This window comes from Lepisma saccharinum, chromosome 14 (assembly GCF_977018435.1).
Source record: "Lepisma saccharinum chromosome 14, izLepSacc3.1, whole genome shotgun sequence".
Lineage (NCBI taxonomy): Eukaryota > Metazoa > Arthropoda > Insecta > Zygentoma > Lepismatidae > Lepisma > Lepisma saccharinum.
Genome location: NC_139242.1, coordinates 47,926,269 through 47,949,518, shown reverse-complemented (window position 1 = coordinate 47,949,518; position 23,250 = coordinate 47,926,269). Strand labels below are relative to the sequence as shown.

The following is a 23,250-nucleotide window of genomic DNA, read 5'->3' as shown; positions in this document are numbered from 1 at the left end:
TTGATCAGTTTTATTTTTGAACTGTTAGTGTTGAAATATACAAGTGTTTTAAATCAGTAATGACAACAATTTGTAAGATTATTGTCAATCCGTCAACTCTATTTGCAATTTTTATTGCTAATTGATACACAATCATTTGTTATAAAGATTTAAATCAAAAGTATGAAGGCTGAAAGATTTTCTGAAGTTTGTTGTGTCATGTTAAACACAAATTCAACCAATGCTGAGGCATAGTTAGTAATACAGGGTGTCTACCAAAGCAACAAATCCAAAATTCGTGATTTTTCCTTGACATGTTTTTTCTATTTTCTTAACCTTTATTTATTCTATCCCTACTTAGTTAAAATAGGAAATTAGCAAATAAAATAAATATTTATGTAATGAAAAAACCCTATCAAAATGGCAGCCGAGATGAAAAATGAAGATGTATTTAACAAGAGAATTAGACTTGTTTTATCTATTAATGCATCCTGAACTGCATTTGGCAGACTAGCGAGACTGGCATCTGGACACACAGAGAGTATAATGTTATGTGAGGCTTGTGTTGTCGTCCCAATATATTTGTGATTGTTCATCCATATTATCTTACCACCATTCATCCTCATCTTCGCGATTAGCCAAAGGAGCAGAAAAGTGAAGTAAAATAAACTAAATCAATCAATCAATCATTGTGATAGCAAAAATTCTTGACCACAAGTATAATTTCTTGACTTCTTGACTTTCATGACTGGTAGACAGCCTGCAATAAGTATTATTTATGAACTCTCAAGTAGAGAGTAGACATTTCCCATACCAGTTATTAATTAATTGCAGCCAAATTCAATATACGTCAAATTATATGTGCACATGACTTCAGTCCAAGGATTCCTTCAGATTCCTTTCTTTCTACTTTTGTCATTCAACTGATAATTACACATTTTTGTCCACAATACAAAACATGTGTACATTATAGTTGGTTACCCTCTTAAGATGAGATTTTGGTGGCAAGCTGATGAAATCATTCTCTTTTGTCTTCATTAAAAAACTGAGACGATACTAGCATACACTTCAAATTTTAGATTATTTAATATAAATATAGATCTGATTCATGTTGCTGCAGCCATGAACCTTCAGGTTTAAGAAGGCTAGAGAGTTAGTTAGTTAGTTAGATCTGATTCTTCCCGGGATTAAAATACATATGAAACTATGAAAAATGGACACTTTTTCATTCATTACCAACAATGTATGACAATGTGGATTTCATGTGATTAAGATTCTGTTTATCCTGTATGAGAATATTTTAAAGTAAAACTGGCATATTCAAGAGACATAGTTGGAATGTAATATAAATACAGTGGAAACCTGAATTTACAATGTCCAACACCATAAATTTAACTTTCCCAGTCACAATACAAGAATATAATATAATTATTTATCGAATTTTCCATGTTCCTGTATTTTAAAGTCTTTAGCCAATTTCCTCAGAATTAGAACAAACTGTAATTCTCAGAATGTTAGTGACAATGGTTCTACATTAGCATGCAATGCTAATTGGGCATTATGCATTGGCTGGTGCTTTAAACTATACTCATTCTAACACTACGTTTAAAAAGCACCTCTTCCTTCTCTAGTTAGCCCATGAGCCAGGACCTAAAATTTAGGCGATCAGTACCACTTCGGTGAGATGGTTTCTCATACGATTTTTTTTTGCAAGGTCTGGATGCCTAGAGATGGAAAATGAGTGATAGCATCTCATAACTCTTTGCTTTATATTTAATATTATTGAATTAGTAACAATAGCTGAAAAATAATGGTTTATCATATTTTTTATAAATAGCATATAAATTCATCACAATATCTGAATAAATATACTTAATTTCAACGGACTGATTATATTGAATATCATTTTACAATAATTATAATTATTAAGTGCAATAATATTAATATAATCCTCATAATAATAAAACTTTATTGTATTCCTTTTATGCTGACATAGATTAAATGCATAAATTTTACTTACAATTTTGAATAATAATAGTTGGGTCATTCCACACCATTTCAACGAAGTCATGACACCCACCAACTCAGATTTTGATGAAATTTGGTATACACACTTCCTTAATGGTTGAAAGAAACCCCCTAATTTTTTTCACTCTATCTCAAATGGTTTTCATTTTACATCACTTTGAAATGTCATCAAATCAGTGTTGTCTGTCACTGAGACCCTCGACACTAGATACCCTTGCTTACATTTTATTTCTTTTCTCCTTAACCAATCATCAGATCTCTCTGAAATTTTACACAAAGTTCAATGAAATAATGAGGATTTCAGAAAAAAATACATCAGCACTCAAAAAATTTTACAAATGCCTATAAAAGACTAATAATAGATTTGTAGTTTAATTTTTGTGGTGGGAAAACTAGGTTACGAAAATCTGAATTTTCATCATGTGGGTATAACGGAATCAAAAACTTTTGATGTTGAAAATCATTGCAAAGACATGCTCTTTCTCTACAAAAAATAAAATTTTTGGTTTTTCTATTCCTTCTAATGAAAATGTTACGGTTTTTGGAAATTGGCTAAAAATTCAGGGTCAATCCGTACCAAATGGTCCCTCGACCATTTTTAAAATTTTTCATTTGTTTGTCGTCGTAACCCCTGTACAAGGGTAGTTCAAAACAGGCATTATTTTTCTAAAACTAGACTTCGTTTGAAAATGGTGGCCATTTTTGTTTCATGACTTGCAACATTTATGGCCTATGCAGAAAGTTGCGATAATTATGATAACTCAGCTAAGAAAAATTATAGAAATCTGGGGTAAAAAACATTGTTTTCAGTACATTTCAGGCTACATTTTATGTTCTGTATCTTTTTTCACTACATCTAATGCAAATTTCTGAAATTCAGTGTCAAAGCTGACTGATATTCAATTTTGAAGGGAAATCAATGTACAGGATATATTTTTTTAGTAGGTAAGCAATGGAATATCAGAGGTATATTTTTTTTAGAGGAAACATGTACAGGAAAACCTCGTTAATACGATATTGGTTAATACGAAGTACCCTTTAATCCGAAGTTCTTCCCATTCCCCAGCCGATAAGATAGGATTTATAATGTATTTCAGTACGGATAAATCGAAATACGGATAATTTTTAATACGAAGTTGTTTACAAGACCCTTCCGCAAAACTGGTTTCGCTTAATTCGAAGTAGACACCTGCGTAAGTCGACAAGAGAAGATCGAATGTGGAAAGAGCTTGGACGTTATTTTAACTTGACCTTGACATGTTTCCTTGTCCTCAGAGCTGCTGACAACTCGAGGGAAGCAGCCCGAAATGCCCGCTGGACATTGACATTCTTTGACAATGTGCATGGGAGGTCAAGCTCTTTCCCCGTTGAATGCGCCACCTTGGAAATATTCACCAGTGCCAGATGAGAAATGCGAGATAAGATCGCACGAATGTTCCAAAATACAAGACGCGTGGCGCCTGAAAGTCTCACCAATCTGTCTAGCTCTGAGCTCGAGATACAGCAATTTCCCGTGAGCGAGCAACTTTTGGCCTGGTAGCATACAACTTCCGGTGTTCTTTGTGCCCTGTAGAACTTCATAAAAAAAGGGAAACTGTTACAGATAATCAAAGCCGCATAGGCCAACTAAAGATCGTCAACCCGCTTAATGCGTTGTCATCTACAGATGGGGGACAAAATAATACGAACACCTGTGAATTTAGAGAAAATCTTTATTAATATGGGGTTGGACCACCCTGTGACTGAAGTACACTTTGTATGCGATGTGGGATGGATGCATAGAGGTCATGCACAATGGTTAAGGGAATATGGAGCCATTCTTCCTCCAGAGCAGTCTCCAATTCCAAAAGTATGGCTGGAGGCGGACTTCGAGCATGCAGTTTGGACTCCAAATATCCCCACAAATGTTCTATAATGTTCAAATCAGGAGACTGTGGGGGCCATTCAAGATATCCTACTTCATCGTCATGTTCTTCGATCCGTGTTTGGACAGACCCAGCAGTGTGGATAGGAGCGTTGTTGTCTTGAAAAAGCAGCCGCTCCCCAGGAAATAAAGTCTGGCCAAAAGGATGGAGATGATCCCCCAGAATGCCCCAATAGTGATTGGCGTTGATCGTCCCATGCAGAAAAACAAGTGGTCCCACACTATCGCATCCCATACCATAATGGACCCACCTCCATGCTTACAGTCTGCAAGATGCAGTCAGGATGGAACTCATCTCGGGGCGTTCTCCACACATAAACATGCCCGGTGGTTTGAAATAACGTGAATGTTAATTCATCAGACCAGATGACTTGTTGCCACTGATGTGGGGACCAACTTCTGTGAGCTCTGCACCATTGGCGTCGCTTGACAGCATTACGTGATGTCACCAATGGCTTACAAATTGCCACTCTGCCAGGAATGTTTGCAGCATGGAGTTTCCTTTTGATAGTTTTGGTTGAACTGGGGTCCTGGAGATGCCTGTTCATTTCAGATGTTATCTCGGATAACGATTGCTTGTGCTTTCGGGCCACTATGCGCTTCAACACCCTCCTATCCCGAGCAGCAAGCTTTGTCTTTCGTCCACTGTTGTGCTTTGAAGACGCCATCTTACCTTGTGTTGTGTATGCTGTCATAACGGCTGATACTGTGCTCTTTGCACACCCCACAAGGTTTGCGGTTTCAGTCACCGTGCCTCCAGCTGAACGTGCTCCAACAATCATGTCTCTTTGGAACTCTGTCAGGTCTGACATTGCAGCGTCTCTTGAGATCGTATGATAGACGAATGCACCACCAATGACTGCTGTTGACAGACTAATACCTTCCCCTTCACGGCCAGGTGGTGCTGCTATATTGCCGGTGTGAAATGTGACATACTTTTCCACAGGTGTTCGTATTATTTTGTCCCCCATCTGTAGGTTTCCCGCAAAAGTTGACATCGATCTTACGTATGTTGCAACTCCAGTTTCCCGCTTCATACGTTTCCCAACTGTGCCGGTCATAAAATTTGCCAAAACAGTGTTTTGTTGTCTGAGTGACTTCTCCCCTTTATCTATCAGCAAATGGGGGGGGGGGGGGTCCGTTGCTAATTGTTTCGGCCACGATATTCTAGCTCGTGTGCGCACACCGGCTCCTTTGGCGTCTAAAAAAAAGCAAACGGTTCTGAAAACCTTCTTTAAAACGAACAAAAACCGCATGATAAGTAAAGAAAAGTGACCCCCTTCCTTCTCCTACAACAGCTCATTGTCCGCCACTGGTGTGCATGGTAATGTGATTTTTCACACTGCTGATAAAAGTTCGGTCTTCGACAACTGAACTGCGTTATCTTTAAAATGCCGATGATTTCCCTTCGACCACCTGCTGCTCTAACTTCCAGCCGCTCTCATTGTGTTTACGCTGCAGCTGGCGCCAGTGTTTAGTCTAGCGTCTGGAAACCTCTGGCTTGCTGATAACTGCAATGACTCATCCAGTGGGAAGGAATAAGCTTCATTGTTTTGAATCTCGCAAAGCCATATAATCCCCGCTTTTCTTCAGAACCATTAGCGTGCTGCTGTTAAAAAAAAAAAAACGCAATGCTCAATGTAGGAATACGAGAGGTAAAGTTTTCGCGGAGCGAGTGTTTGACCTCCAGAATACTCCTGAAACCTACAATAAATTGTCGATTAATCTGAAAATACGCAAGTTTCGTAAAACTTGTTTTTAGTTCATTTTATACTGCTGAACTAAGCGGGACTAAATATACAGTTTAAAGTGGAATCCAAACCAGAGTGATTATCGAGTGCGGCACTGTTTAATGTGTCCTAGGATACACATTGGGTGCAAACATCGCAAGTTGTGTGTTTACTTTTTCAGAGTTGATTACAATGCAAGTTGAGGAAGAGTTTGGACTGCTCCCTGAAAAAGGGGAGGGGGGCGAATATGAAGTTAACTGAAGCAAAGAATACGTGACTTTTTTTTACGATGTGTTTTAGAGAGCCGAACCAGAATGAAATTTACAGGCCAGATTTTTTTGTTTTGTTTTGTGCCAGGGAAAGGTTGTGTTCTCTCCCAAGAGAATCTTCTCTTACCAGTTAATCCTGTAACGGACAATATTCTAGTACATAAAATCCAATATTCATTCTGTCCGATTATCTCCCGTCTCTTGCTCGCGTGCGAGTACTGTCAAGATTCACTTCTTGCAATAAACGAGATTGTTTTCTTTTCCGTAGGTCTCCGTGCAAACGGGTTTCTTATGAACTAAAATTGTAAGAATTTCGTGGAAGAGCAACAACTTTGCACAAGAAAATGCCGTTTTTTATAAGACTTTTTGCCACAACATGCATCCCGTGCATAACCGGTTGTATAACTAGGCAGGATAACTGGTGTTAACCGACTCCTTGTAATCTTTGTGTCCGCGTTAAGCTCCGTGTTCTCATTTTGTGTAACATTTTTTACACTTCCTTTAAAACGTACAATATTATTATATAGTACATATAAAGCTTATTTTCTGAGCTACCACCAAAAATAAAATATCCTTTGTGGGGCTAATTTATACTCTACTTTATTTACACCTGAAAACAGGCGCCATCTTGAAAAGTTTGGATAACTCGAAGTCGTTTAATACGAAGTTGACATTTTTTGGTCCCTTGAACTTCGTATTAACGAGGTTTTCCTGTACATCCAAAGTTTCAGCAGAAAATATTTGAGCTCTGTTACTGGTTTCCGCATTGAGTTAAAGCTCTTTGGAAATGTTCATTTTTCTCAAAAATTTGGGCTCCAAATATATGTCTTGTTCGAAAGGTCTTCCCGATGGCATAGTGGTTACGTCGACATTTTGTAATCAAGGCGTTCCAGGTTCGATACCCAGTGGAGGCACATACTGGTTCGGATCCCACTTTAATAAACTGTAGGTCCAGTCTCGATTAGCCTTCCATGCATAAAGTTGACATAAAACTGAGATCAAACCAATATCTAGTTGGGAACCTAATAAAATTTGATATTTACTGTAAAATATTTCAAGATTGATATTACATGGTAACAAAGTTACAACAGGGGGAACTTTGGCAAAAACAGACAAATTTACATTTTTAGTTACAATTATTATTATTTACTTTTAATTAACTATCACACAATTACAATTATTGTACGTATTAATTAATTGTAACATACGAATAGCATAGAAAGCCTGTTAGTAGCTATTATCAAAGAAAAGGTGTGTACGGCTGTGTGTCAAATATTTTCTGCTGAAACTTTGAATGTACATCTTTCCTCTAAAAAAAATTATAGCTCTGATATTTCATTGCTTACCTACTAAAAAAAATATATCCTATACATTGATTTCCCTTCAAAATTGAATATCAGTCAGATTTGACGCTAAATTTCAGACATTTGCATTAGATGTAGTGAAAAAAGAAACAGAACATAAAATGTAGCCTGAAATGTACTGAAAACAATGTTTTTTACCCCAGATTTCTATAATTTTTCTTAGCTGAGTTATCATAATTATCGCAACTTTCTGCATAGGCCATAAATGTTGCAAGTCATGAAACAAAAATGGCCGCCATTTTCAAACGAAGTCTAGTTTTAGAAAAATAATGCCTGTTTTGAACTACCCTTGTACAGGGGTTACAATGACAAACAAATGAAAAATTTAAAAAATGGTCGAGGGACTAGTGCTGGGCCATTTGGTACGGATTGACTGAAATTTTAGGCAATTTTCAAAAACGTAACATTTTCGTTAGAAGGAATAAAAAAAACAAAAATTTTATTTTTGTAGAGAAAGAGCATGTCTATGCAATGATTTTCAACATCAAAAGTTTTTGGTTCCGTTATACCCACATGATGAAAATTCAGATTTTCGTAACCTAGTTTTCCCACCACAAAAATTAGGCTACAAATCTATTATTAGTCTTTTTATAGGCATTTGTAAAATTTTTTGAGTGCTGATGTATTTTTTTCTGAAATCCTCATTATTTCATTGAACTTGTGTAAAATTTCAAAGAGATCTGATGATTGGTCAAGGAGAAAAGAAATAAAATGTAAGCAAGGGTATCTAGTGTCGAGGGTCTTAAGAGTGACAGACAACACTGATTTCATGACATTTCAAAGTGCTGTAAAACGAAAACCGTTTGAGATAGTGAAAAAAAATTAGGGAGTTTCTTTCAACCATAAAGGAAGTGTGTATACCAAATTTCATCGAAATCTGAGTTGGTGGGTGTCAAAATCTTAGTTTTTTTGCGTTGATTTGATGTGGAATGACCCAGTTGTTAAATCTTACATACGCATGTATGTTATGATTGAACATAAACAAAATTTCATAATTTTCATTCATCATCATCTTTTGAATAGGTGTCATCACTCATTGATTATTACATGAGGGAAGTCTGCACTTGTCAGTGCAGTTGATGTTACTTAGACAGAAGGCACGCATTGGTAGTTTGAAGTTCCTAATGGAGTTCCAAGCTACCAGATCTAACATAGTTTGAGGTGTTGACTGCCACGCCATCCATACTATTACCAGCTGCTCTGCTCGATCGTGTCATTTCAATGTCATCCTCTTCCAGTTAAACTATGTGTATTTGATCATTCAGAAGACATCTCTTGCTTATAGCACCTTGATAATTAGCACGTTAGGTATGTTTCTTGAGGAAGTTCCTCCAAGGTGGAAGTTAATAAATGACTACCTTACCCTTCTATGCACAGAATACATGACATCCCAAATCATTCACGTAATGTACAGAAGATATTGGTGCATACAGCAAGCACGGGAACTCCAATATTACTTCTACTTGTGTACTGTTGAGATCGGGCACTTTGGGGCTCCCTTCAAATGTGAATTTGCACCATGTATCTCCTCAGTTCGCGAACACTGTTTTATTCAAAAGTTTCACAAAATGCACATTCGTTAACAAGAAATACAATGAGGATTGTTTTATTCATAATGAGACTTAGGAATTTCCTTGAGATGCTCTGTGTCTGGTGACCGAGTTCTTCCCTTCTGATTGCCCTTTTGCTGTTCTTTATGGACATCTCATTGTACGTATTAAACACAACATCGATTCTTGGACTCCTATTTCCTTCCTGCAAAGCCATGGACAAGGCAGATATAACCACCTCACCAAAGTTTGACTCTTCTTCTTTTGCTCTATGAATAAGAGCCATACCAGCAACCGCTGTGGCTGAATTTCCAGATATTTCCTCACGAGGGATAACATTTTTCTGCAAATATGTCTCTAATTCAAATTTATTTGTCTTTCATAAGATATCTTTTGGAGTTGATGAAACCCATGATGAAGGTTCTAAGAGAAAGTCCATTTGAAGATTCCGATTCTGTCTTCTCACAATAATTCGACCAAATAGTGCCTCGTCTGATAAATTGACTTCCCATTGCTGCCCACTGTCCTCTTCTTGGATATACCTTCAGTAAAAAAAAGTATCCGGAATTTGGCTGGTAAGAGTCCCACATTGGAGGTATCAAGAATTCATTTTGTCCGTAGGATGGAAGCACTGTACTGAATGACCACGCAGAGGGGTAGAGTAATCTATCCATTAGTTTGTGCACAGCAGCTGTTTACCTTAGTTGTGTTCACGAGTGACCTGCGATTTGCAGAATGGAGAAAAATATCGAGCAAAGAATTTGTTTGAAATTTTGTGTTGCCAACGAACTGTCGTGTGCTGAATCGTTGAAAATGCTACAAAAGGCCTTTGGTGATTCGTGTCTGTCGAAAACACAAGCATATGGATGGTACAAGGCTTTCAAAGAAGGCAGAGAAGTTGTTGCTGATTTGCCCCGTTCTGGTCGACCATCCACGTCAACGACTGACGAGAACATCGGGAAAATCAGGACAATGGTGCTTGAAAACCGGCGTATGAGTGTGAGAGAGGTGGCTCATGAGCTTGGCTTATCGCACATGTCCGTTCACAAATTTTTGATTGGTGTTTTAGGCATGAAATGCGTCGCAGCACAACTTGTTCCCAAGGATTATTTTCTCTTTCCGCGACTCAAGTTACTACTTCGGGGAAGGCATATTGAATCAACTGAATCCATTAAAGGAAATTCGCAGAAGCAACTCAGGGAGATACAGTCTTCTGCGTTTGAAAAGTGTTTTGAAGACAGGGTTAAGCGTTGGCATATGTGTTGCATCTGATGAGGCCTATTTTAAAAGTGACAAAATAAATGTTGATGATTAACCATGTATTTTGTGTTTTATTCACAAATTCCAGGTACTTTTTGTACGTAGTAGTATTAGACATGGTTTATTATTCATTTTCACTGCACCATGAAACTTCTTAATGGGTGGATTATTCACAAGACACTAAGTACATTGCGCAAAACAATTGAGGGATCAAGAAAGTATCAGAAAGAACTAGACGGAAATCATATACAACCCACGTTTATGCAACTGAAAGAACATTCAGAGAGGATACAGTAGAGTATGGATTAGTACAGGTAACAGAAAGACCCTACAGTCACTTGACCCAATGCTCACATGACGTGTGTCACGATAGAGTAATGTGTGCAGCAATAGAACAGCTCAGAAACGGATATGGTCATATCAGTAACTCGCCCCTAGTATAGTGTGTGATCTTGAACGGCCAAACACAGCTGCACATCTGTGTGGTATGGACTCGATGTGGTGATCGATGTGAGCTTGGGGGATTCCTCGAAACTCTTCACATAGGGCAATCTTCGGCTCTAGAAGGGTTGAGAGATGTGTTGGCCTACCTGTAATGCTTGTAACAAGTGCATCCCAGACATTCCAAATGAGATTTAAGTCCAGTGAGCACACTGGTCATTCCATACTCTCAATTGTCCGCTGGCATGTTGTGCACTAACAGAACTGTGTGAGGACGAGCATTATCGTCGATGAAAAGGGAATGATCACCAATTGCATCTTCGCACAGTATGGAAAGAGGTCTGAGGATCTCGTCCACATAACTAGGGACCGTCAAACTGCCATTTTGAATAATGTGGAGGTCCGTACGTTCCACAATTTTGATTCAGTCCAGCACCTTCATTTTGATTGATTGATTTTATTTTACTTCACGTTTTGTGCCTCTTGGCTATTTTTCGAAGATGGGGATGAGTGATGAAATGGTGAAACTGATGAATGGACATTCACAAACAACCATGCCCGAGCGGGATTCGAATCCGGGAGCCACCTTCATTTTGGAATGTTTCTTACACAAAAGCAGGGTTTCTGCATGTTCCACATTCACATTCCCTCCAGATTAGGCACATCTATTGCCAGGCTGGAAACTGAACCCCTACTCATTGGAGAGCAACGCTAAACTCCATTTGGAGTGGCCCCAATTGCGACGTTCCTCAGCCAAGTTTCTACTACGGCTGAAAACTTCATGGCATTGTGCGGCCATCTTCACGAAGGCGATTGCATATAGTTTGAGATGACACCTGCACCCTGTTGCTGTGATTGATTGATTTAGTTTATTTTACTTCGCGTTTTGTGCCTCTTGGCTAATTTGCGAAGATGGGGATGAGTGATGAAATGATGAATGGACAATCACAAACAACCAAGCCCGACCGGGATTCGATCCCGGGACCCTTGGCGTCACAGCGCGATGTGCTAACCACTCGGCCACAGGGTCGGGCCCTGTTGCTGTGAGAAGGACATGTTGTAGTTCCGTTGCATTCTGTCATCTGTTTCAATGGGTTGGTACCCATAGTATTTTGCTGTTGTTGCTCACAAATGGCCTTGACCTTGCCTTCGTTACACATTTCCTGTCATTTGGAACTGAATATACAGGTGGCAAATGACACTTTGAGACACTCCAAGGGCTCTCACTGTGTCTGTCCAGCTTGCCCACGTTCCTCTATGAACTCTTACACTGTCTTCGGACGGCTAGTGTCATTCTCAGAGCTCTGCACTTCAGTTTTCAAGTCAGGTATATCGACATAAATGATGAGCAAATAGCCTGTAATGGTGTTAAAGCCCATCCAACTTCTTAATAAAATTATTAAAATATTGATATATTTTAATTGTTGTAATCATAATTATCATAATTATTAATTTATATCAAAATTACTGTAATTGTTATTTCTAATAGTAAAAGTCACAATATTAAAAATTATCAATAACTTTCCATTTACATCAAGGTATCTTGAGAATGGAGTGATAACACAGAGAAAGCACAGAGTTATGACATGCTATCACATATTTTCCACCTTTAGGCATCTTAACCTTACCAAAAAAATCATGAGGACCATTTACATGGTGCAGCTTAAATCATTTATAACACAAAAACATATTTCAATACATCTATTTGGACACAAACTGACCTTAATTTCATCTAGGAGCTTTAGACACGATGCATATTTAGATTCATAAAATTTAAAAATGATGTCTCGAAGCTGTGGTTCCAATTCCAGGAATAATTTAAAGGAACTGTAACAAAGAAAATAAAGTTATTTTTAATAAATGATGGGGTAAATTTAATTTCCTACTGTGAAATAATGGAATGCCGATATTACAGTCAGCATACAATATAGAAATGAAAATTACGTGGTCACTGTAGAAAGCAAGAGAAATTTACAGTAGAGGACAACTGCCTCAGGTAGTTGACCCTTGCAGGTTGACACTTGTCAGACCAATAAAAAAATATGGATGCAACTTTAATAACATTCAAAACTTTAAAATTATGTGTGACATATCTACATTACATACTTTACAAAGTCTGTTACAAAAGACCAAAAGTTTTAAATAACACAGTAAAATCCTATTACAAGTGACAGGAATTTCAATAAATGTTAGAAAATATACATTTTTTTTTTGCTCTACTGCAATCATTTGTGTTCATTTAAAATAAATTGTGCAATCTTCAATTTCAACAAGCACATACAAAACAGATGTTTATAATTCACTAGGCCATTGTTAAAATACAAGACCAACTATTAATACGAACTTACAGACTGTCTTGGATGTCATTGGGATTTCTTATTTACTCTGCAGTTAAAAGGTGCAGCAAATTCAATTTACAATACACAGCTGAAAATAATCCTTATGACTGTTTCGAATATTACAGTAATAATTATGTTTATTCAACTAAGAAGGAGGGGGGAGGGTAAATATCCTACTGTCTTAGAACCAATCATGGAAGATCAGCCATGTATTTTAACAGAGTGGCTACAGACAAGCAGAAATGAAATTCCCCGACTTTTCCAGGACAAATTTTGCATTTTTTCCTGACAATTTTGAACTAAATCCATGTATTTGCACATGGAAAATACAGCTTTCAGGTATGGACTGTATTAAGTATCTATATTAGCTTACAAGAAATTGACTTAATTTCTCTACACTTTATATTCGTTCTTCTGAAAAATAGTGAATTTGGGAAATTATTACAATTCACAAGATAGGGAGGGACTTTTACAGGGCTTTCTCATTTGCAAGCAGGCTTAAATAAAATATTTGATTATTTTTAAAATATGAATAAATGAGATTAGAGTAAATTAGTTGTTTATAATGAAGAAATTTTGTACTTGTATTCTGTGTCTCTTTTCTATATAAAGCAAACAAACAACTTAATCCATGCACACATGACTGAGATATTGGTATGGTGAATTCCCGGCTCGTTTGATGTGAACATGGCAACACATAATGTCCGCCTTGCACTCAAAACCGTAATCAGGTTTTTGCATGCTCAGAAGCGGGTGCCACAGAGATTCACTGGAACTTGTGAGAGGTGTAAGGACTGGATGCCTTTAGTGACAGTATGGTCAGACGATGATGAACACAATTCATGGAACGCAGATCCATCATGCACGACCCCACACACCTGACCACAAGTGGGCTCTTTTGCATCACTTTAAGTGGGAGGCCCGATTCTCATGTGCTATGACTTTCATATATTTCTTCATCTGAAGCAGTTTCTGGCAGGACATACAGTTTGACAGTTCCACTTTTTGGAGGCAGACATATCTCATGGGCATACAAAATTCAGTGCCACACCACAACAAATACCTGAAGAATGGTGGTGAATATGTCAAAAAGTAAGTTATGAGTCAGTGTAATAAGACAATAAAATGTCAATTATTACCGAAGTTTGCATTTTAATTTATGGCTAATTGGAATGTACTTTCTGGACCATCCTCGTATAAAGCTTCATCCTGTTAAATTCAATAACAGTAGACGAAAATTGAATATTCAGTAGAGCTGGCAGAAGAACATTGATTACTGACGAAAATGATATGTTCTTAGGATTGAGAGCCTGAAAGTTTGTCCGACGAAATGTCGTACTACATCAAACAAAAAAATTGGATGCATAAGAGTATCTTGCATGCATTTTTATGCCGTAGTGAGACATTTTGTCGCAATTCGAAATTAGTCACATTTAAGTTAAGTCTTGAAGCTTTCCTGGCAACGAATGATGAAATGATTCTCTCAGGCTATCAACCAGGTGAGTTGTGGAAAAGATTCCAAGCTTTCGAAAGCTTGGAATCTTTTCCACAACTTACCTGGTCGATAGCCCGAGAGAATCTTTTCATTAGTCAGATTTATCCGACAAAAATCACATGCATCAATGGAGCCTAAATATTTGGCAGATCAAATGTTGTTCCACAGCATACAACAAAAATTCAGGTTGGCAAAAGCCTTCATTTGTTTCAATGTTCCTTCAGAATGTCCACACAATGTCGTACTACAGTATTGGACATCTGTCGGATGGTGACAGAGTGGGTGCGCCATTCTGGTCGACAGGTCCAACCCCTTATAGCTGCCATAGACAAGAAAAAAAATGTCAATACATTTTAAATATGACATTTAGAGGTTCATCAAATGTGTCTGTCTCACTGGAAATTTCACCTCCCCACCTCTTCACGTTCCATCACTTGTATCTGGCATCGTGGTTGTGTCCAATGCATAATAGAGACCTACAAGTTTATGCCAAAGGCTGGCACGATGATTTCCCGTTTAAGTGTGTTCTTCAAAATCAAATGTCTGGCAGGTTCATTGCATCACATCATATCTACAGTTCAACAACAACAACAAAAAATTGTCAATCAAAAAAAAATTCCCTGACATTTCCCGGACTTTTTTTGACCTCTCCAATTTCCTGACTTTTCCAGGTCTGTCGCCACCCTGATTTAATCACTTGAGCATATCATGAAGCATGTAGCAAATCTATAACCCTATTAATATGAATAAAAAAAATGAAAGTTATGAGGGTTAAGTTTAGGGCTGAACTGAAAACTCTTTGAACCAATAACGATACTACTGACTTAACTTGAAAATTTGCTGGCATCAGTGATTAAATTCTAATCAATACTTTCCGATACCAATACCACTGATATCAGTATCTGCTCAGCCCTACTTTTTGTTTCATAAACTTTTGTCTCTGAAACACTTTCGTAGAAAACTAATATTTAGAATTTCAGGTGCTTCAAACTTTTGAGCTACCTGACTTAGAAAAAAATAAATACGAATATTTTATATACATATTGCAAATCTAGCCTAAAAAATGGTTACTTACCTACTAAATATAACATTTTTTTGAAGTTCTTGCCTATCGAAGCTAGCTAAAGCACACAATCCTCCATACATGGCTACGTTGCTTGGAGATAATAATTCTGGAAAGTCACAGTGGTCGAAATTGGCTTGAAGAAAATGCTTTGCAGCAGATTTGTACTTTTTGGTCGCAAGTTCTGCCAAACCAGCAGCACATTTCAACCTTGTAAGAATTGTCTGATTGCTATCCTTACCGTGAACCTGGTGGATACAAAACCAGTACAAATATTAACTTTATCTGACGGAGAATTCCCTACATATATTATTCCTTGAGGCAAACTTTCGTGCAGAGTTTTTTATTCTTTGGTACACAAAATTTCCTTGGCTACTTTACAGAATTTATCAATATACATAAAAACTTACACCTGATTAACTTTTTTCCTTTGCTCTTTTGACAATTGAATGCCCAAAACCTTCCCATACCACCCATCTACCTCCAATAGGCACTCAGAAGTGTCATCAAAATCATACACAAACAGCCCACCATATGTGAAGAAGAGACTCACCAGGTACAAAAGGCACTTCATATAAGAATTAGCATCTTCGAAGGAGTGAAAACCAACATGCATCAAATAGCTTGAACATACGACATTAATGGAATTGAGAGCCTCTTCGCTAGAGTAGTCAAAACAAGTGGTATGCATTCAAAGCCCAGTAGTACATGTATAACCGTAATTTGTCTGTGGGCCCTCAAATATGGATAATGAAGTGAAAGATGCAGTGAAATTGAAACTTAAGTGAACATAGTCATCATCTCCATGATAAAACGTAGTTTAGTCTGTCTATCTTATCATTACAGTGATACATGAAAATGAAATAGATGATTGTGGGCTGAAACTACCAAGGTTGATATTTTACATACATGTGTCTACGATTATGGTCACAATAAAATTATATTCAAACATATACGATCGAGGGCAGAATACTTGAACAAGTATGAGGGATCAAAATACATAAATGTCAATATTAGCTGATTACTATAATTTAATTTAATCCATGTGTAATAATTATTGGGGTTCCCTACTTATGGCATCAATTAAGCTGAAAACAATGCAGGCAGTGTTCAAAATTACCCCTGAGAATTGCCGTGTTTCTCCATACTTATACCATATATGTAGAGGCATGCAAATTTTGTTTTTGACGAAAACACGAAATAACATGCTGTAATGTTCATTTTTCATGTTTCTGAAAGGTGTGAGGTGCATTTTTCTACCCTGTTTTGTCACGAAATAATGCGAAATGAACTGCAAAATGCGAAATATACTCTTAAACACGAAATTTACCGTTTATATACCGACGCGACATTTTCTGAAGTCTGAAGTATCCTGTGAGTTATGCAATTCACAGAAAAATTGATTAATTCTGCTGTAAATATTTGAGAAGCAAAAATGGACCCCTTACACAGGAATAAACTTAATACTCTGGTAACTACATAAATGTGCTATTAAAAGGGATAAGTTTATTTTGTTTAATAAGTGCACTTTTCAAATCAAATTTTGGATTATATTCACAATTTTGAAACCAAAATGTCATTTTATATAGCACTTTTGATGTGATTATTCAACGCTATAACACCGAAATTTTATTTTATTTACCGCTTTTGAACCCGAAATCGACTCTGTTTTTGTACCGAAATTTTGCTTTTTTATTTACCAAAAATATGTGCCTCTACATATATGCAATAATTAAAGTGCATATTTTCATAAATGTGAAATTGAACTTTTCTGCATACCTATATACTTAGTGTTCTGTTAATTTTGGTGACCACAGCTGTTATCTTTACTGAAGCCTCACATTCCAATGAAACTAAATTACACAATTAAGTTAATAAAATGCCAAAGAAATAAATGTGTGGAAAATATTAAGTATGTATTTTTGCTATTCTTTAAAATACGACATAGTTCGTAATGTAAAGCAGCTGCAATATAATGAAAATACTAACATGTCTTACATGCAAGAAATCCAACACTTCAATCTCTCACAGCACACACAGATCACTGGCATCCATCCAGTGGTCATTCTGGTTGAATGCTGGGATGGCAACTTTATTTTATGCCACAGGTGCTCTCTTTTCATTTCAACCCTGCACCCTTCCATCTTTCTCATTACATTTAGCTTTATGGTACAAAAAAGCAACATTAAATAGCCCTGTAGCAACATCCAGCCCTTGCAGAGAAGCACAAAAAAGAATTTACCATAGAAACAAGATTTTCGATCACTAGATCTAATGTGTAGTTTAAGTTGCTGTCACTAGATGGTGCAAGCATATTGACTAAAACAAAGGCATCAGATCTGTGTAACAGCAACTTCATGAGGCAGAAATTTGAAACACTAAGTCTGTAGTCCGTCAGGACAATGTAAAGTTACAGATAGCATAGACCAAAGAATACACACAAACAAATCAGAATGCAGTTATGACAAACTTACCTCTGAGAAATCTGGTGTAGCTTCTGCTTTAGTGACATAACTTAACACATGAGACCAGTTTTGAAGATAAACGCTAACCTAAAATACGAGATAATTATTAGTTTCTGACATACCAGTTAAAAAAAAGTCATCTTATTACTAGTAAAAATGGTTCTAATTATTCTGAATAAATATTACAAGTGACCGTACTCCTTGCCTATTCTATCACCATTTTTAATTAAAACTCTTATTTATCATGGTAAAACATGTCAAACTGAAAACCCCATCTTTCTCAGCCATCAATTGTAACAACCAGGAACTTATCAATACTGCAAGACCACAACATCATCTTCCGGCAGACACAGCATGTAGTGTCATCAGAACATCCACCGCAAGTTCTTCGTCGTTTGTTGACCAACCTTGATGATGACTCAGAGATGGGAGTCAAAAGCTCGGACAACTTTTAAAGTATCTCGTATTGTGCTGTTTATGTCTTTTGTGTGTTTTTTAACAAGAATGTTGCCAGCATATGACATAAGAATTTTTTCATTGTCATACAAAAATACTTTGTCAGAACATGGTGTGCACTACATGTTGACAAAGCAATTTTCTTTTTTCTTGCCATGAATGTAACAGAAGATTTGTACACTTTAATGGCACCAAGAGGAATGCAAGTATCTCATGTGTATAAAATTACCCTCCTTCTTATGCCTTCACGGAATCTTGCACTGTGCAATGAAAATGTTGGGAGTTCATTTTGGATTTCATAATTAAGCATCAAATTTTGATGAAAAATGCACTCAAGGGCCTAGCATAAAACCAAAATCCAACACTTCCATCAAATTTGGTAAAAAACATCACTGGTTGAATGAATACCATTTTGTCGTATATCCACTCTTCATGATGTTATGTGTTCTGTACATGTTAATGCATCACGTTCTGATGTGACGTACCAGGAAGTCAATTGGTGTGAATTACCAACAATAATAAAATATTTGGGCAAATCTTGTAGTGTATTTAAAATCATGAAAAGTTAGTAAATGCAGATGGACATACGACAACATAGTAAATGCATGCAAAATGAGAATAAATAAATGCAGTACCTTAATAACATTGAGACACATATTAACTACATGCTTCCCACTGGTGCAGTAGTCTCTAGCCCTTGAATAGCACTTTAGAGCATTTGAAAGGTCTCCACAGTCTAAATAGTGGTCTCCTAGGTCATCGTGGCCTCTCCTGATACTCTCCTTTATTGAATTGGATTTATAGTTCTTAAGGTCGGTGTCTAACTTTTCCAGCTGTTGGGGAAAAACATTAGAACAATGTATAATAATTACCAAATAACTCATTCATGCTTAAGGGGATGGAGTATAATTTGTTAGAAGATAGATTTGTTTCAATTCTGTAAAAATGCTCAAAAATTAATACTGCACAGAAATGAAAACCGTGGGTACCTACATGAACTCTAAATATCCCCAAGTTTTCCAGAACCTTGACAATATCTTCCAAAGTACCTGACACACAACACAATTACAATTTTAATTGATTGATTGATTTACTTTATTTTACTTCTCTTTTTGTGCCACTTTTGACTAATTTGCTAAGATGGGGATGAGTGATGATATGATGAATGGACATTCACAAACATCCATGCCTAGGCTGGTATTCGAACCCGGGACCCCTGGCATTGTAGCATGCTGTGATAACCACTACACCACAGAGGCCGGCAATTACTATTTTAAATTTACTTTACAATGACCTCCTACGATTCTCCTTTGTAGTCACACTATCTTCACTAGAGTACTGCCTGGAACCACTTTCGCTCACTCATACTTGTTCTGAGTCACCCACCCTTGAGCTTATGAAATGGAATATCATTTTAATTTAATGTGACATTAATCGCAGACACATATTATGTAAAATATTTGCCTTGGTAGTAAGTAATTCTTGAAGCTTTCCTGGCGGCGAATGATGATATCAGCCAGTTGATTTCAGGATAGGCTTCCAAGCTTTCAAGAGCTAACGTCACTCATCTTCAGGGATTGAAGTGCAGAGAATAGTTAGGGTATGGTTATATGTATTTGATGTGGAGGGGTATGATGTAGTTGGCAGGTCAATCAGGTGCCGTCTCTACGACGTCCGTGCTCTAGAGGTCTGCACGGGCTCGGGCCAGGCCCTCGGGCCTAGGCTCGGCGCGGGCCGGACTCGGGCCATAAATAACCAGAACTTCTCGGGCTCGGGTCGGGCCCGGGCCTCGTGGCTATTTTGTTAGCGAATATTGTCATCGAAAAATATTTTTTAATTATTGAAATTATGGTTTACTTCGAGAATGAGAATACATTTTTTATAACAGCTAGTTAACGAAGTACAACAGTGCCCATTTTTTTTTTCAAATGCTGAATTGGAAAGTAATTTTAATTATGTTTTCGGGCTCGGGCCGGGCTCATGTTTACTTATTATCGGACTCGGGTCGGGTTCGGGTTTCTTTTCCTCGGGCCGGGCCGGACTCGGGCCTTACAATTTAGGCCCGTGCAGACCTCTACCGTGCTCCCAGTCGACTATTGCTAGCGAGGCTGGGTCCAGTTCGAGTAGTTTCAGCCCAAAATCATGTATTTCATTTTCATGTGTCAATGTATTGGCGAGAGAGACTAAGGTCCATTTTTACATGGAAATAATGACTATGTTCACTCAAGTTTCAACATCACAGCATCTTTCACATCACGATCCATATTTGCGAACCCACTACCACAGACAAATTACGGTTATACAAGTACAACTGAGCTTCAAGTGTATACCGCTTGTTTTGACTGTTCGAGTGTTATTTGTTTAAGTGAAGAAAGCTCTCAATTTCGTATGCTATCTAGTGTCATCTGTGTGAACTAGTTCAGACTCGAGCAAAATCCTTTCCCTACAGAGGTCTAATCCTCACCTTGACAATTATTATTATATACTAGACAGATTAATCGGTACTTGGTATTGGGCAACAGTCATACCAGTGTGTCAGTTTTACCAGTAATATTAGATAATTTTCCTGTAGTTTACGGTTATTACAAGCATAAGAAAACAGTTTTTCTTTGTGACGTTTCAGGAGAACACACGCTCCTTTCATCAGACATTTATTTTCATTTTGACTAAAGATACAGTTATAACAATGGTTAGTAATTTTTAAACAAAAAGAATCTGTTATATAATGGATGTTGTCAATGTTGCATTGTTGTAATATAGCAACTTAACTGTGAAAAAAACAGTCTGTTTTATTTTTATTTAAATTATGAATCCAAAATATCATCAGGCAATTCAAATTCATCATTGTTTTCACAAAGTCTCTTGATGTTTTCTGTTACATTAAATTTTAAAGATGGTGGCTTACTCCATTTGTGAAAAAGAAAACTCCATACTGGATCTATGTTACCATTTTCATTATTTAATTTATTCCAGTGTTCTTCTGCAATGAACGAAGCTTCCCAGACATTCAACTCTGTGTTTCCCGTTAATCTTTTTAAAACCCTTCTCTTTTTAATCAAATGCTTCTCTTCGATGATATGAGTTGACAAACCTGTTCTTGGGTTTAGATTTATAATGTCCAAATCGTGTTCGTGCCATCTTATTGCCATTTTCCTTGCTGTTTGTCCCACATAATCTTTTGAACATGAACAACTTATATTATATATTCCTGTGGTTTCCACATCTGGTAGAGAGTTTCTCATTTTGAATTCATTAAATGTACATTCCAAACTTCTTGGTGATTTAAAAACAATTTTGAAATTAAAACTTCTAAAAATTTTTGCAATTTTATGTGAGAATCCCTTGTGGAATGGAATGCACACAAACTTTATTATTCATCTATTACGGGGAGAGAGGTACGTACATTCCAGCAATATCAAATCAAGATTCAAACAACACTTCAGAGAATCAGATTTTTGAGAAGATGCAAGTTAAACAATATAGTGCCAAATTTTTTGAAGTGGAAAGTTCGAACTCGTAATACCTACACCAGTGAATTTAAAGGAAAGCTACAAATGTTAATGATAGGACGACTAATCAGGGACTCGTACTCAGAATTGGACAGCCTTTCTCGAAAGACATATGATCTCCACATAACATTGTCAAATTCCTTGCATCCACTCATATGGGATAAAATAAACAGAGCTACACAACAAGTTGTACAACACTACATCAAGCTTTCAGAAAGGAGACTTGATAGGAAATTCTACCAGCTAATTCAAGAAGAACAAGTTATATACAACAACAATGAAAGAAGGGAAGCAGTTAATGTCACTGGTAAAATAAAAACTAAGAACATTGACAACAGATTATTTATAAATCTTACGGATATTGAGGTACCTGATGAGTATATAGAAATTTTTCAATTCGGAATGAAATTTTCAGTTGGTAGTGCTTATATACACAAGGAAGATTTTGTGATTTCAATAGAGAAAGCACTGAATTTCTTAGATGATGAGGAGGAAAAGAGAAAATTACGAAGTCTCACACATGATGCTCTTGACGAACGGTTAAGTTTTGAATACAACAGAAGAAATAACAGAGGTCCAAAATACACGGAACGGGAGAAAGAGCATATAAGGTTGGGGAAAAAAGTTCATAGTTTCAAGATCTGGTTGAAAGAAAACGACATTTTCTTAATAAAATCGGACAAGGAAAATAAACCTGTCCTTATCCGAATTAAGGACTATAAAGAAAAAATGGAAGAATGTTTCAAAGTAAACAATTTCACAGAAACCTCTCGAAACCCTATAACTAAAATAATAAATGAGGTAAAGAAAGTAATTGAAAGCAGTATCACGATACCAAGAGAAATGAAGAAAAAACTCATTGTCAAGAATTCAACCCTGCCGATTGCCTTTGGACTACCAAAGACTCACAAACCGGGAACTCCAATACGACCCATCATTGCAACTTTCACACATCCTGCATACAAACTATCCAAATATTTAGTTGAAAGACTTGCTATAATTAAACAACAAACACCATTCAGTGTTAAAAATGCATTTGAAGTGAAACAGAAACTAAAAAATATTGTTTGGAATAATGAGTATCGTATTGCAAGTTTTGATGTTGAAAATTTATATCCTAGTGTCCCAATAGAAGGTGCCACAGATGCATTACACAGATGGCTTATTGAGATGAAGGTTAACCCAGTAGAATCATGGGAAATGGTCCGATGGTTTACTGTATGTGCAAATTACAATTACTTTCTATTTGATGGCAAAATATATCAGCAAAGTAATGGTCTATCAATGGGAAACCCAGTATCCGGAATCATCTCCAGCATTTTCCTTCATTACATAGAATCTCCAATTGTTAATGCGATAGGTGCGGATATCAAACTCT

At 36.9% G+C, this 23,250-nt stretch overlaps 1 protein-coding gene across 1 annotated transcript in view; it reads right to left on the bottom strand.

Moving 5' to 3' along the window:
• The window catches only part of CSN1b (COP9 signalosome subunit 1b), a 54,332-nt gene that overhangs the window by 19,749 nt on the left and 11,333 nt on the right, over nucleotides 1-23,250 (bottom strand). The window contains exons 5-8 of the mRNA XM_083135534.1: nucleotides 18,999-19,196; nucleotides 17,917-17,994; nucleotides 15,455-15,690; nucleotides 12,267-12,372 (exon numbers count right to left, since the gene is read on the bottom strand). Coding sequence (XP_082991660.1) covers nucleotides 12,267-12,372; nucleotides 15,455-15,690; nucleotides 17,917-17,994; nucleotides 18,999-19,196 — 618 coding nt within the window. The remainder of the gene's footprint in view (nucleotides 1-12,266; nucleotides 12,373-15,454; nucleotides 15,691-17,916; nucleotides 17,995-18,998; nucleotides 19,197-23,250) is intronic.